Source organism: Battus philenor, unplaced genomic scaffold (assembly GCF_028537555.1).
Source record: "Battus philenor isolate CCGP_79_NKW_IND1 unplaced genomic scaffold, ilBatPhil1.0.hap1 SCAF_19, whole genome shotgun sequence".
In the NCBI taxonomy this organism is placed as follows: domain Eukaryota; kingdom Metazoa; phylum Arthropoda; class Insecta; order Lepidoptera; family Papilionidae; genus Battus; species Battus philenor.
The window spans coordinates 13272163-13288273 of NW_027181681.1; the positions used below are offsets into that span (position 1 = coordinate 13272163).

The following is a 16111-nucleotide window of genomic DNA, read 5'->3' on the forward strand; positions in this document are numbered from 1 at the left end:
AAGTGTTAGACGCGTCGACAGGTATGTGAAATAGAAATATAATCTACTCATTACATTAGAAGTTTCTGGCTATCCGTAGATTTATCTGCCTCAAATATCTCTTGTGCGTCTTGTCAATTGAACCATACCCTTGGCGCCACTCACATACGTCAAGCGGTGACTATAGTGTTCACAAAGTGTCTATCACCTGCTAATATATGTTAGCGGGAGGACAACGGGAGTAGACGAACTTAAACCTGTTTATTCTGAAATATCTCGTGTGCGTGCACCGTGTCAATTGTACCCTTTCCGTCACACTATTCACATGCCTCAAGCTGTGACTAAAATCTACTGTCAGTCTTTGTTACCTCCTGAGATATATAAGCGGGAGGACGAAGGAGGTAGACTAAAGTAAATCCGTTTATTTTTAAATATCTCGTGTGCGTCTTCCCAATAACTCCCACTTCTTGGTCACATACCTCAAGTGGTGAATATAGTATTCGCAAAGTGTCTATTACCTGCTAATATATGTTAGCAGAAGGACGAGGGAGGTAGATAAATGTAGCCCTGTTTGCTGTAAAAACAAATATCCCGTGTGCGTCTTGTCAATTGCTCCCACTCCTTGGTCAAATACCTCAAGTGGCAACTATAGTGTTCGCAAAGTGCTTGTTATCTCTGAGATATGTAAGCGAGAGGACGAGGGAGGTAGACAAACGTAAATCCGTTTGTTTTTAAATATCTCGTGTGCGTCTTGTCAATTGCACCAACTCCGTCTCACTGGACACATGCCTCAAGCAGTGACTACAGTGTTTGCAAAGTGCTTGTTGCCTCCTGATATATGTTAGCGGGAGGACGAGGGAGGTAGACAAACGTAAATCCGTTTGTTTTTAATTAACTCGTGTGCGTCTTGTCAATTGCACCAACTCCGTCTCATTGGTCACATGCCTCAAGCGGTGACTATAGTGTTCGCAAAGTGCTTGTTACCTTCTGAGATATATAAGCGAGAGGACGAAGAAGGTAGACAAACGTAAATCCGATTTTTTTTAAATATCTCGTGTGCGTCTTGTCAATTGCACCAACTCCGTCTCATTGGTCACATGTCTCAAGCGGTGACTATAGCGTTCGCAAAGTGCTATCTTTTTAGGTATACAAGGACCATAACGGGGAAGGCAAACATTAAGATGTGTTTACATTAGGGTCAGTGCCGAGATTAATCAATAGCAGATGAAATAAGTAAAGGGTGTCTGGTGGCAGATTTATATTATTAAGTACGATTATTTCAAAAATTAGTCATTAAATGCGAAGAAAAGTAATACAATTGAAATTACTGACTGTGCGGATTATTCAATCGTGTGATAATAAAGTGGTCACGTGAGCATCTCATGTTTGCTATTGCTGTATTTTTAATAATAATTATTCTAGTATTACTGCTGGTCAACAATTTTGTTCACATTTCGATATTCGACGGATAAGTGATGTATCGAGTGTAAATTTAATGTCTTCATGAGTGCAGAAATTCCTTGCAACTGCTTCGGCTATGGACATCCCTCGAAAAGGGTCCAGTTGATCCTTATGGACTCCGGAAAAACTGGTTGAAAGCATTTTACGTGAAAATTTATTACTTTCAATACGGAAAAGAGAAGCCTCTGTGATTAATATTGAAATTTCAAAAAAGAACTGTTAAGTTCGATTCTTTTAAAATTCGAATTATTCAAAAATCTAAATTGCTTGTGATCAATTATTTCCTTTCTTCTTCTTTTCTTTCCTTGTCTCACCATTTATACATCGTGCGGAGATCACCACTTTCGCGAGGTCAAGAGACGTCTCAAAGACTTACCCCTCGCACCCATCACAGGGTTCCCACCGAACACGCACCACATTACAACCGCTGCAGATATTCGCAACACTGCATGCGCTATCTACACAGCACCAGCGACCACTTCACCTGCGACATTCCGCACAGTACATCGCGATACCCACAATAGAACTAAACACTACTCACCACACCACAACACCCGTTCTACCGCTCGCTCCGTAACCGCGAACAGCGTGATCGAGTTGAAGTTGGATCCGGATCCATTCTTGGCTCGCCTGTGGTCCATGTCGCCGTCACAAGCAGCATACACAACATCAACACTACACAGCTCTACTCGGGTAGAGCGGTTCACTACGCTTAAACGTCATCGTACAACTGGAACGCGCCTGTCCAGCTTATGTTTTATTTTTAAGTCCACTGACCCTTCCACCCCGTGAACTCAGTTCCGATGAAGCTGTAAAAGCCCCCGGCCTAACAGCGTCAACTTCAACCAAAACCATACCACTTCCGCGAGGACTATAATAGTGTTTTGTGAATTCAATCTTGTGCAGCCCATCCGCCTGAGCTTTTTGCCACTGATTATTTTATTTATTTTTTAACCTCTTCAAGTACCACAGTATAGTTTTAATATTGACTTGACAGTTGAACCACGAGGTAGTATCTCTGTTTGCAAGATACACTGCCTATTCATATACTTATTCATAAATGTATTTGTAACGAATTAAGTGATATTAATGTTACTATAACATAACCAGCGACCTCTTGTACTACTCCCGAGAGGTCGCTGAGGTGTCAAAGTTTTTTTTTTAATTGGCTCCCATTTTTGGAGACCTCTCGGGGGCAATGACGTTACATTTCGGGTAAATAAGCTTTTCGAGTAAAAAAAAATTACATATTCCTTTCTTCCTTTACAATATCTTTTATGCCTTCCTTCGCTTGTTCTATCTTCCCGCATTTGCAAACCTTCTATACACCGTCTTTCTTGCCTCAATACAATATTACATTACATTTTACAGATTTTTATGATATATATTTACGTAATACATTTTATTTACATTATTACAATTAGTGTTAGGAATAAACATAGTCGCTAAATACTTATATTTCTTTTATAAAATAATTTAACTTAATATTTAATTAACAATCACAGGTTAAAAGTACAGTATATGGGTTCATATAATAATTATTATTTATTTATTAATAAAAATACAGAAATGCATATTAGAAACAGTGATATAAATAATACATGTAAAATTGATAGATGGCGATATAGTTCTGTTGCTATTTACACCAGACAAGGTCTGTACCGTAGGGACAGTAGGAGACTCAAAAATCATGTTGCACGGCAACATTCAAAGTATTGTCCCGTGGAGGGGTGAAACACGTGTTGAGTGATTTGGCGGTGGCAGTTGTGTGATTCGCATTGTTTGCCGCATACGCATTTATCAGCGGGCTGGCGGGCGGTGCACTTTGTTGCACGACTACCACTGCATGTGCGGAAGTGGCTAGATATTGGTCCTTTTCTTATTCAAAGTAAGGCTACGAGTACATTAAAACACATAAAGATATACATTGAATTTATATACATGAGTGTATACGTGAGATGTCTGTGCAAAGGCAGAAGAGGAGTTAATATATTAGCTATATTTATTAAAAAATAAGAATGTTATAAATATAACAAGATAAATTATTTCAAAAGTAATAATATGATTTTAAATAAATTCATATTTTTTTAAATTACTTATATTATATTAATCAGTATTATCAAATTTATTCACAGTTTTATTTAAATTTGAATGCTCTTTTAATTCAATTACGTCAGTATAGTTCCTGTATGCTCTATGTAAATATGAAATTAATCACAATCTCAGTTATTTTCTCCCTACAAAAATAGATGGCGCTATTATAAATCACTTCCTTAAGTCACGTGTAAAAGAATATTAAAAAATCTAAATGGAATACATATATAAATATAGCTTGTTATACATTCCTCTATGTATGTTATGTATTCCGTTCATATGTACATTATCGTGTAATAAAAGAAGTGAAGAATTTTTAAGTAATTATAAAATATGGGAATGAATTGCTTTACATACTAAGTCTCGTACACACTTCCTAGTTTATTGTAAACTCTGTGAATTTGATCTTTTTGATTTTTTCGTGGTTTTTCTATCAAATTGTTTTAGTAATGACATAAAATTCAAGTAGAATGCCTTCGCCAGGTTTTATAATGTGATTTGATGATTTGTAGAGGATTGTCAATTAAAAGAACCTATAATATATTTGTTGTGTGCAATTCTTTTCTTTTTGTCCAAATCGCTTCTTTGTATTATGAAATAAACTTCAAACGGTTCAATGACCTATAATTAGGTAATCTGCTTATCAAACATATCGCGGCCTTGTCACTTCTATACCATCTGTGGTTTTAAATCCCAATTGATAACGATTTTGTGTTATAGGAAATGATATATATTTAAAAAAAAATGATAAGTTATAAAATCTTATAAAAATTATAATTTTTAATTAAATAATGTTAAAAGTAAAAAATTCTTAGCACTAATTACGTGTTCTCGCCGATAGTTTAAATTTGTTTAATATTAAAATAAAATATTACAGATACTAAAAGAGAGAAAAAAAACTTGTGATTAAAATTTATATGTAGATTATAACAAAATAATAAATGATAATTACATAGATAAAAAATAAATATAAATAAATTAAAAAATTACTATTCAAATGACATGGTTGTCAAAACTGTATTCACTAGTATTTTTTATGTCATAGTTCTAAAGCTGTCTTGAATTTCCCGCCTAAACTACACAATATACATAAAGATAAAAATATCGATCGTTGTATTTTCAATTAACATTTATCTATATTTTTTTATATGGCTTAAATTAATGATAAAACGTCATCAAATAGCAGAAGATAATATTCATAAAAGTTATAAACAGACGTCCGTGTAAATTAATACGAAACTGTCAAAGGCAAAATCGTTCTAAAATAAAAAGATACGTCAGTTCAGAAATCAAAAACTCTTTACTGGTATTGACTAAATATAAAAATATATATTTTAGAATACACATAATTTGAGTAATCAACAATTAAATAGATTTAGGATGTATGATATAGAAATAGTGTAAGCAGTGATGAAGATTTTATTTAATTCACACTTTATGCATTGATTATATGGGATTTCCACTAGTCATATATTTATAAAAGATAAGCAGCAGCGTCCTCTGTGTACCATAATACCACACTGCAATCGCCATATCGCGTTCCAAGCTTGGCTATTATATATTTGAGGAATGCCTTCCAGTAGGTGTATATGGGGGGAAACTGCGACGACGATGTAAATGTCACATTCATTTGACATCTGGCGAGACAAATAAAAAAAATAGTTTGAATAGCTTTTTTATTACTTTTAATTATTGGTTGTCACAGATTATTTCCGAACTGAAACCCAATTGTGTGTTGAGGAATAATGTAAATATGAATGAGGGTAAATTGAAGAAACATGAATCTCTGAGAACGCGCTGCTGCGATCAGTCGAGTGCCAAAGCCTATCCAGTGCCAGTGCGGAGCCGGTCGAAGACGACTTGCGATAAATGTCAGTACTTTACACTAGTTAAACATAATTTTGTTCATATTATTTACACAGATTATTAATTTTAAAGTAAGTTTGATATTCCTATAGTGATTGATACTTTGCCGTAACAAAATCGTTTGTCTAGCGCAGAAGGTAAATAAAAAAAAAACTGTTGTATTATGAAATAAAAATAATTTAATTTTGGTTTTAAATTATTAATTTATAATCTGTTATCTGTAAATAAAAGAATATATATTATTTTATTATTAAGTATCGGAATTCAAATATTCAAAAACTATTAAAATCTATTAATAATATTTATTCTTTTGAACGTAGCGCATCTATATACTCGTATATACAAGATTTTTTCCTATATACTCATCTCGACATCTCTGATAGTGTAAGGGTTAAAGACTTAAAATTTAGTTTATATATTTTTTATACAGAATAAAAATCTGATGGATGTCTTTGAGGAAAGCCTATGTGTGTTTAATGGCTGATATATTAATAATTACTTGTAAACCGTGAATGAATACATTAATTTCATACAGGATTTGAAATCTATTGCGTTTTTAAACAAAAATACGGTAAATATGTGGCATCCGCTAATAAGCTTTAAACCTACGTACGGTAGTTTGAGCTATATGAGTAATTGTAACGTTGCATAAAATATTTCTATATAACATAAAGGTTATAAGCTTGAACGCGCGGTCACGGACGCCTGTTAAGAACAAAAGTCTTAAAAAAAAACAATAAATTGAATCTGTCGCCATGACTACGAAACGGAATTTCACAAACTACCAGATAATGCACGGATAAGATAAAGTAACCGCATTGTTTAGCGTATAAATAGTTTTACACGCTTTAAATATCGATTTTAAAGATTAAAAAATACGTCACGTTAATCTTTCACGCGTTTGCTCGTTTAAAAAAAAAAGATAATAGCGTTTGCTGCTTATTTCAGAATGGCGTAGGAAAGAGCGGGAAAATTATTGTGACTGTTTATAAAACTTTATTTATTTTGTTACGTCATCCGTATTTGCATTTTGATGTTTTAACAAATCACACATGATTTTATTTCAAAACTAACAGGACTTAAATAAATCCAAAATTTATACTACATATTACCTATTATATTTTATACATTTTCTGGTATTTTTTATTTTTAATTTATATACTGACATCATATATAGACCTAAATGTTTACAATTACCCACTTCTCTTCAAAACCATAAAGTTTAACCCTACGGTCTCACCTAATAACATCATGATAGAGGACCCAAGAATATCACAGATAATCGAATCTTCCCGAATATTTGGGTAAATACGCGCCAAGTGAAGGAATGTAAATATCATATCAAAGTAACCACTGATCAAAAAAGTTTTAACTAGTCAACAAATTAAAATATATTCTTGCTAAAACAAAACAGATGTAGCCATTATAAATTTTCATTTAAACTTAAACATTTAGCGAATATTGCTTATACAATTAAATAAAAATATCGCTATTTAGAAATGTTAATGTAGATTAAAAATAATTAAGAAAATGAAAACGTTTTAAATAAATTACTTGTAACCAATTTCATTTTTCTAAATATTTATTTTATTGTTGACCATTAATAATCTATTTTTGTATTATCGTTTATATATACCAGTAAATCAGTTGCGGTTATTTAAAATTCAACTTATTTTAACATGTTGCATGGAGTACATTCCTTATTGATGTCAAGATAACAAAATAAAAGAGAGATTAATTTGAAAGTTTTTGTATAAATTACCCGCCATTTTTTTCTATTTCCACAAAAAGTGAATTTGCTGTTTGCACTGGTAATGAGTATATAGCTCGTTTTTTCTTTTAACTTTCTCAAGCAATACTTTAAAACTCATTTGAATTGACGAATGTTGATAATACCTTAATATTAAAGTGTATTTTTTTTAATAATGCAATGAATTTCTACGACTACAAGTTCAAACACTTCCAAAAATGTAAGAATATTTTTGGAAGTGTTTAGAGCTCTTGTACATTTATTTTTATAAATAAATTAAATTAATATGAATGAATAAGAACTTCTTAATTATCATTGACTAGCCAAATCTCTTGTGGGAACCTTTTAAAGTTTATTATGCGACAGTCTTCCTGCTATATGCCCGTATGCCACATGAAAGCCACCCTGTATGGGCCCCATTATTGGACGATGTTTGGGTTACACTTTCCTATATTACGAATATGAAGTTATTTTAACAGAATATTTGAACAATTGCCTGCCATCGATTTCTTTCGCGGCTCCTATAGTATTTAGAAACCATATTTTTAATTCATCGCATCCATAATAGATCATTTATTGTATTTTAGTGTTTTTAGGCACACGGTCTTTAAGATTATGCGCCAAAGGAAACATTTTCAAATTAAGAACTCTTTTGTTGTCTTAAGTCGTAAGCCAAATGTCTCCTCTTACGTGCGATCACTTTTCTTGTTTTTTTTTTTTATGTGAAAATTTGTAATGTTATGTACGAAGAGAGACATAACAGAACCATTATTTGTTCACTTAGATTCGACACGAGTTGAACCCTTTCGCTTTAATATAAACATATATATGTTACATAAGAGGGAGTAAGAATTTTGAAAAGGTTATGGTGGGGCCGATGAAAAAGGTCAAAAAATACTGATCCAGATATTATATATCTTTAATTCTACATAAATACTAATTATTAATTTACAAAATTTCGACACTTATATATTTGTAACTTTGAAATGTTTATATGTAATTATGGAATAATTATTACGTTTAGCTCACATTAGTACCTGTTTGTGTGTTTCTATGAATGCAGTTACATATTATGAATTATATTGTATAATGGTTTATATGTAATTAAATTGACTTGGATATGTACAGATAACGAGCGCTGAACGGCGTGAAACGGAGCGGTACGAGCCAGTGACGGTTAGGACTGCAGGCATGGCGGACGCGCTGGGCGAGCTGGTGCAGGAGGTAGTCTGCGCAATGCGCCAAGAGCCCGACGTCAAGATCGAGAGGTTCGACAGCCTCGGCGCCGGGTACACGTCCGCGCTCTTCAAGATCCGAGTCACCCCACAGATGCCTGATGACCTCCATCTCTTCGCCAAGGTGGCGTCCTTCGGCACCTCAATGCGCTCTAAAATTAATGCCGACTGGATGTACTCCAACGAGCAGTTCGTATACAACAAGCTCGTGAAGGTATACGACAGCATCCAGAGGAGCAAAGGTCTTGCAGTTGACCACCGATTCGTGTTTCCAAAGTTCTACGGCTGCAACTCTGAATACGGAAAAGAGACAATCATTACTGAGGACCTCACTGCACGCGGTTTTGTCTCCTACGACCGCTTAAAGTCCATGGACTGGACGCACGCAACCGCCGCGGTGGAGACACTAGCAAGGTTCCACGCGCTCTCCTTTGCCTTCGAGCTGGAACAACCCGAGGAGTTCAACAGGATCACGAAGGGAATGGGTTACCGCATGGGTTCCCAAGAGGAGGACGACTCGATGAAGGATCTCTGGTGTCAGATGGTGGAAGGGGCCGTGGCAGCGCTGGACCCCGAATACGCTCAGCGCGTGCGGAAGCTAGTGTACGACCAGAAATTCGTGAGCAGTTACAACAAGCCCATAGACAAGGTGGTGTTGGCACACGGGGACTACCGCCTCAGTAACCTGTTCTTCAAAAAAGAGGTTGGTCTCTCACTTTTTAAATATATACAAACTAACTTGCTTTTTAACTGAAATTACGATCTTTTTATTCGATTTTTATATTTAAACACTTAGATTGAAATTGGAACATACCTGAATAATTTATTAAAAAATAAAAATAGTAGCTAGGATCTTCTATAACTTTGTAACAGTTGTCGCAAAAACTGATATATATGTCAGAAGTGGCTGTGGGTGAGACACATCGTTCGTGCAACCGAAGACCGTTGGGCCGAAAGGTTCTGGACGGAAGGTGGCGACCACTAGCCGGTAAACGTGGCGTGGATGGACCCCCCACTAGGTAGACCGATGACATAGTTAAAGGGGAAATCGCTGGATGCGGGCAACGGAAGACCTGTCCTCGTGGCGATCTTTACGGAAGGCCTGTGCTTTACAGTGAGCGTTCATCGGCTGAAAAGAAGAGAAAGAAGGAGAAGAATTCAAAAAGTCAACTCTTAACGATTGCAAGCGTGACAACAGTGATTAAAACAACTTATCACAAGGAAGTTCATGTATTATCTGATTATGGATAGTGCTAATACATTTTAGCAATTCCTAGTTATTTCGTATGATTTTTTTTACGTAACATAATATATGAAATAAAAAACAAATATAAAACATGTTTGTGATATGTTACAGTATCGACTTTTGGTTATAAACAGCGACTTGGACCTTGCATCCCATATTCGATTCCCGACGTATACATTTCGTGTTGAATATATTACGTAGCCTTTTAGAAACAAACACCTTATAAGGATGTCATTGAATCTGCATGAACCATAACTTCATATGTTTTCTCCAGAATGGTAGCGAGCATGATTGCACTGAGATTGCTGACAAGTCGACCTAGACTTGTTAAAGATCGTTGCTTGTCGTTCTTTTCGGTGATATTCTCCGTTTGTGATTGTTGAAACGTTGGCAGGTTACCAAATGTAGGAGATAGGTCGTTGACTAAAAGTTCGCTGAATGTATATGAAACACTATTCAACGTTGCTAGTTGATTTGGTTCTTGATTCTCTTCTGGGTTGTTCCTACGCTTCTTTATTCTTTTCTTCGCTTGGTTGTATTGTTTTTTTTCTGCTGTTAGCCCTAAGGCTTTTATCGGTTCACCGGAAATGACTTCACGGAACGGAAGGACCTGTGAACTATACTAAACTAAAGCATTCGGGTCTCCGAACCTGCATTAGATACTCAGATGGAGAATGAGGCTTCATTTGGCTTCTTTATTTTGCCGCTATGTCTAAACATTTTGCGTAGTACAACTCGTGGGTGAGTGAGCACGCAAAAGTCTGAGTGGGAGTACTGTTCGAGCGAGACAGCACTAGGAATTAATGTTTGACGTACTACTGGTTGATTGGGCAATCCTCGTAGTAATATAATCATAATATCTTTCTCTAAGATTCATGCTAATATTTGGACTCCATTTATATAAACGTATATAATAACATTATAATAATTAAAGGCTATTTATTATAAGTATATATGTTATATACGTATGTATGTATGTTTAAGTATGTATGTCTATGTATGTTTATGTATATTTATGTTTATTTGTTTGTGAATATGTATTTTTTTTTGTACACGTGAACTACCCTTTATAAGTATTATTATCTTTTCCTAACTATGGTTGTCTGTAAGAGATTGCCTTGAGTGATAAGACCGCCCATTGTACTTTTCTGTATTTTATTGTATCTGTATATTATGTATCTTATCGTGTACAATAAAGAATATTAAATAAATAAATTAATTAATTAAATAAAAAGGTGGAAGTGTTGGTGGAATCTTTTTAGTACACCAAAGACAATAAATAGAGAAAAAGAAAACAATAAACTCTGCGTATTGTGAGACGGTCTTATCGCTCGAGGCGATCTCTACCAGATAACCTTTGAATGAAGATGAGAAACATGAATAAGAGGGCAGTTTAGGGTGTACACACATACAAATACATACATATATACAAATATTTGTACATACAAACTAACATTACTATACACACATACATACATATAAGAATACTTACATATATATGTATAAACACATACACCTTGACATATGAAGGATATATTGAATTTTTGAAGACATACTCTAGTGTTTATCGACTATTTTTATACAAGTACTTTAATTTTGGTGTATATATAATATGTTATTAAATTTTGGTAACACTTTTGACAATAGCTACTTCCGCTATGCAGCAGTAGTCGTGCAATGAAGTGCACCGCAGGCCAGTTCGCTGATAAATCCGCGTGCGGTAAACAATGCGAAACACAACTATCACCGTTAAATCACTCAACACGTATTTCACCCCTCCACGGGGCATCCTCAGGAGTAATGTTACACCAACCAGTGCCAAACACCGAGTCCATTTCATTGCATGACTACTGCTGCATAGCGGAAGTAGCTATATATCTCTTTCTTAGTTAGGATGGACTTTCGCGAGGTAACGTCTGAATCTATTACATACTTTTGACAATAGCCAGGACTGTCGACCTTTTGCGATAGTGACTATGTCTCCAGCGCCACCTGGTGAATGCAATAAAAAACTAAACATTATATCTAATGTCGACGAAGAGATTTAAAGAATGCATGTAGTTTTCTTTCGACACGTGTTGACTTTATAGATAAATCAACTAATGTAAATACATAGGGTAGTTTGTTTTTGTATCATTTGAACTTTATGCACGACTAGGCGATATAAATATAAACTTATAGCAAAGATAATGGATTCGATTAACATCTTATCGGTACGAAATTGCAAATTGCAAGTATAAGTATATCATATTGCTCTTCGGATAAGGACATGCTGCATGCACATTGGATTTATTAATATCTCTGTCGGAAACACGCCATTGGGTGACGTATTGGAGAGAGAACATATGAAACGTTTCCTATAACGTACAGTACCCGGCGAAAAATACTGCACATTGATCTTTGGAAAGTGGGCATAGAGAGGCATAGAGAAACGCCGGGCTAGATTATTTTTAGATTGTCTTTTCTCCACACATATGGTTAAATAATTTAATGGTGACCCTTTATAATAGTCACGTTGGGTTTGATTTGTCTTAACAAGTAAATCATTTAACTAACAAGATTTAAAAATAAATAAAATTATAAAAAATTAAAAGATTTGACTATACTGCATTGATTAATCGTATTCGCGCCGGGACTATCGCGTTGCAGAGAAAGATGTTTATTACCGTTCTCGGGGCTGACGACCCTTGTATGTTTGAAGATGCCTCCCTGCTATGCAGTGAAGTTCACGTTCACCGACTGTACTTACCGTACTGTCCCAATAAAGAGCTGATGGTTGCTTCTAAAAGCACCTAAATCCTTCAACAGGCTATAGAGTGGTTTCACATAATAGCGAAAGGTGAAGCAGTGCCACATTTTGAAGGTTTTTTCATATGTATGAATGAAGAGGAAAATTTGCAAAAAACATGCAGTAAATGTAATTTATTTCAGTAACCACCTTCATGCTTTTATGTAAGTCTTCACCTTGCAAATTCAAAATTAATGAAGAAAAATAGTCAACTACGCGGTTGGTCAATCTATCATCAATAAGCGTCGTGATTTAGTCTCAAGTGGGTCAACGCATTCGTGCGTCACTTAGCTGACCATAAAATTGGCACAATGACCTGCCATCATTTGCGCCCAGCGTCCAAAATGTAACGCAACCTTTACCTGAAAGCATTTTTACTTAGGATGGACTTCCGCGGAGTAACGCCTGATTCCATTAAATACTTGAAAGCATAACTCTGTTTTAACACAGTCTTTTTAACGCCATTTTAAAATAACGCGGTTCGCTGATAATATATACACATATTTGCATGATTTTTTTGTTGTAGCACGGATCACTAATTTTTTTTATAATGTCAATTTTGACACAGCTTATGTATACTAATCTTTGAAAACAATCCCGTCCGGGTGGACATAATATTGCGCGCTTGTTTTCAAATATCGATTAATCGTTGCAAAATCGATTTTTATTTGTATTTTTATACGTTTTGTACTTATTGATTTAATTTTCACTTAAAGTCGATTTAATTTTTTTGTTATAATAATTTATTATTTCCGTTTTATAATTACGAATATAGAATAAAAATGTTTAAAGGGTTATTTATCTTTACACACCTATTTTTTAATATTAGACTTGAAGTTTTGGCGGGCGAGTTTTGGCGTGAAGGTTTTTTTTTGGCCCCCGCCATTGGGGGCTTCTCGTTCCCCTAACTTTTTGGGATTAGGGACTTTATTGTTCAATAATTTTTTTTCAGTCTTTTCTTTATTTATCACTCGCTTTCACGCGTCACAATATCTTTCATTCTTTACTTTCGTCCTTCACAATATCTTTCGTTTTGCTCTTTTATACTTTCTTTCTTTCCGCGCCTTTCTTCCATCATCTTCTTACTCTAAGGTGGCTAGGTACATTTTATTTATTTTTATTCTTTAATTTTATCTTAATAGCGTGAAGGTTCACGCGGAATCGTCCATGTATATACGTATTATGTGAAGTATAGATAGTGGACTATGGGTAAGGGATAGAAGCATTCGAGGTTATCTCCCGTTTTTTTTATAAAGGTTCAGTGGAACTGATTGCAGGTGTTATAATAACTGTTATTTTTCTGTTCCAGGATGTCGGGCTGCAGGTGCGCGCGGTAGACTACCAGCTCGTGCACGCCGGGTGCCCTGTCAGCGACCTCATATACTTCATCACCGTCGGCTCGGATCAGGAGTTTCGCGCCAGATATTTCTACGACCTCGTGGATTACTACCACGACCAGCTTGCATTGGCGCTGGATAGATTGGGCCTCGATATAGATGACATTTACCCACGCAAAACTTTTGACAAGGAGTTGGTGGAGGTGAGAACTAACTTTGTTTATCTTTACTAGTATAATCCCTAGCTGTATAGCTCTGGCTCTTTTACAATATCCCCTCACTCTCTCTCTTACACATGCACATAACATGCTGTGATTGTTGTAGTGTAATATTACGTGAATAAAAAATGAAATAATTATACATTTATTTATATTCTTTACCCGTCTAGGATTATATGTGGTGACTATCTAAAATATTAGTGGTTATTTTTCCAATAAATATTTTTTAAACATTATTCACGAAAAAATTAAAATTATTACTGTTACGTACTGTGGGTTCTGATTCGAAATGAAACACCACTGGTTCACAAGGAGTTTACCTTTATTAGTTCACCTTTATTCACAAATCAGATGGTCACCCTAATTTAACACAAATTATACTTTCGCTTAGTCCAAACTACGCTTCTAAATCACTCAATAAATTACTGTCCAAATAACTTACCAAATAGTCATTTTATATCACTGATCGTAGATCTTAATCTTATAACTAGAAAAACAACACTGAACTGTCGTCATGGTGAGTACACTTATTTATATTATGGATAAGGTTCTAGTAAGTTCGAGATAATACTCGGCTAGAATTTCCGAGACCCGTACACAAAAAATTACATATTTATTATAGTTTAATAGTATATAAATAAATTTATAATTTTTATTATATTACATTAAATATATTATAGTATTTCACCGTATTGGACGGTCGCAGAGTTCTTTGATCGCTTCGGCGGAAACTCCATGAGTCATAGGAACTATGATGGTACCACGGCTGTCACACGTCGCCATTAGACGGGTCTCACATGGATTTATATGGATGGTGCGTTTCAGATAATGCCGCACGCGGTGCTGATAGGTGTGATGGTGTTACCAGCGGTCACCGTCGACACAGACGCAGTGCCGAAGATGGATGAGTCAGCCGATGTCAGTAATTTCATGATGAAGCCGAACAAGCTCTTCACCGAGCGTTTCCATGGCATCGTGGAGGACTGTATCGATTGGGGCGTCATTTAGCTGCTAGATCTCCCGTCACTTTACATTATTTAATAATTTAATTACCTCATTCACCAAATGTGCCCAATGAACTTTTTCCTTCTAAACACTAAGACATCATGTCAAATATTTTGTGACATTTTGAACTCAAAATTCCTTATTGATTCTTAGGCAATTTTATTTTTGGGGACAGTATTTTAATCATATTTTTAATCTAGTTTATAACCTTTTTATATTTTTTTTTCTTTAATTTGACATTTAAAGCATTTATAGTCTGTGTAAAATAAATGTCTGTCAGGAGTACCAACCAAATTTATCTGTGTCGAAAACGCGACGAGCGAGAGAACAAATCAGAGTTGCGTTTCATTTTGTTTTAGGGTGACCAAAATATACATCTCAGTGATATTCCTACTTTGTTTATAAATTCATATATAATACCTTAACAAACGACCGCTGTGTTATATGGGTATACTAGATTCGAAAAAATACATTATTATTATTTTTTAATGTAATGATAATGTTTATTTTTCTAAAATTACAGATTTTTAAATAATTTTCATCTATATCAAGTAACACGGTGGACGAATATAGTTTTGTTTCATTGTTGTCACCCTAGTATGCGAGCTAACCTCCAACGTCTGTTTGTGGCTCTCGCTTCGCAATTTTCTAAGAGATTATCGTTACGCAAATATGAACTTTATGCATTTGTAACAGAGATCAATTATCTCTGATAATATATCAACAAATCTTTGTCTGGTTTCTTGGAAAAAAAATAATTATGAAATAAATTAATTTTTATAAATTTTGACTCAATAAATGTGATCGTTCAATAAATACGTATTATTATTTCTGCATCCAGTAATAATTTAGAATAAAAATATTTAAAATGAATATTGTTATTTTTTAGATCTTTTTATAGAGAATGACTGATAATATATTTAAATGCTTTAATCAGTGGGTGTATAGCTCATTTGTCAACATAAAGATTTAAAATTAACACTTTTTACATGTTTCAATAATTTATTTTTCTTTTGTAATGCAATAGGTCAATAACTTCTGGCAACACAGTCTGCAGGAACAGATAGTAAATAATAGTTAATTTAATATGTAGCAATACTAATTTTGAAAACGCTTTTTTTAGTATAATATG

The 16111-nt window shown here is 34.6% G+C and overlaps 1 protein-coding gene across 1 annotated transcript; it reads left to right on the plus strand.

Moving 5' to 3' along the window:
* The first annotated feature begins 5306 nt into the window (after positions 1-5306).
* LOC137921465 (uncharacterized) lies at positions 5307-15812 on the plus strand. Its single transcript, XM_068764235.1, has 4 exons — positions 5307-5405; positions 8279-9088; positions 13729-13959; positions 14800-15812. The coding sequence occupies exons 2-4, from the start codon at positions 8342-8344 to the stop codon at positions 14980-14982; spliced, it is 1161 nt and encodes a 386-aa protein (XP_068620336.1). The 5' UTR covers positions 5307-5405; positions 8279-8341; the 3' UTR covers positions 14983-15812.
* The last annotated feature ends 299 nt before the right edge of the window (positions 15813-16111 follow it).

Coding starts and splice junctions, on each gene's coding strand:
- LOC137921465 (XM_068764235.1), top strand. CDS start 8,342: ATGGCGGACGCGCTGGGCGAGCTGGTGCAGGAGGTAGTCTGCGCAATG. Junction 9,089..13,728: donor ACCTGTTCTTCAAAAAAGAG/GTTGGTCTCTCA, acceptor TTTCTGTTCCAG/GATGTCGGGCTGCAGGTGCG. Junction 13,960..14,799: donor TTGACAAGGAGTTGGTGGAG/GTGAGAACTAAC, acceptor GGTGCGTTTCAG/ATAATGCCGCACGCGGTGCT.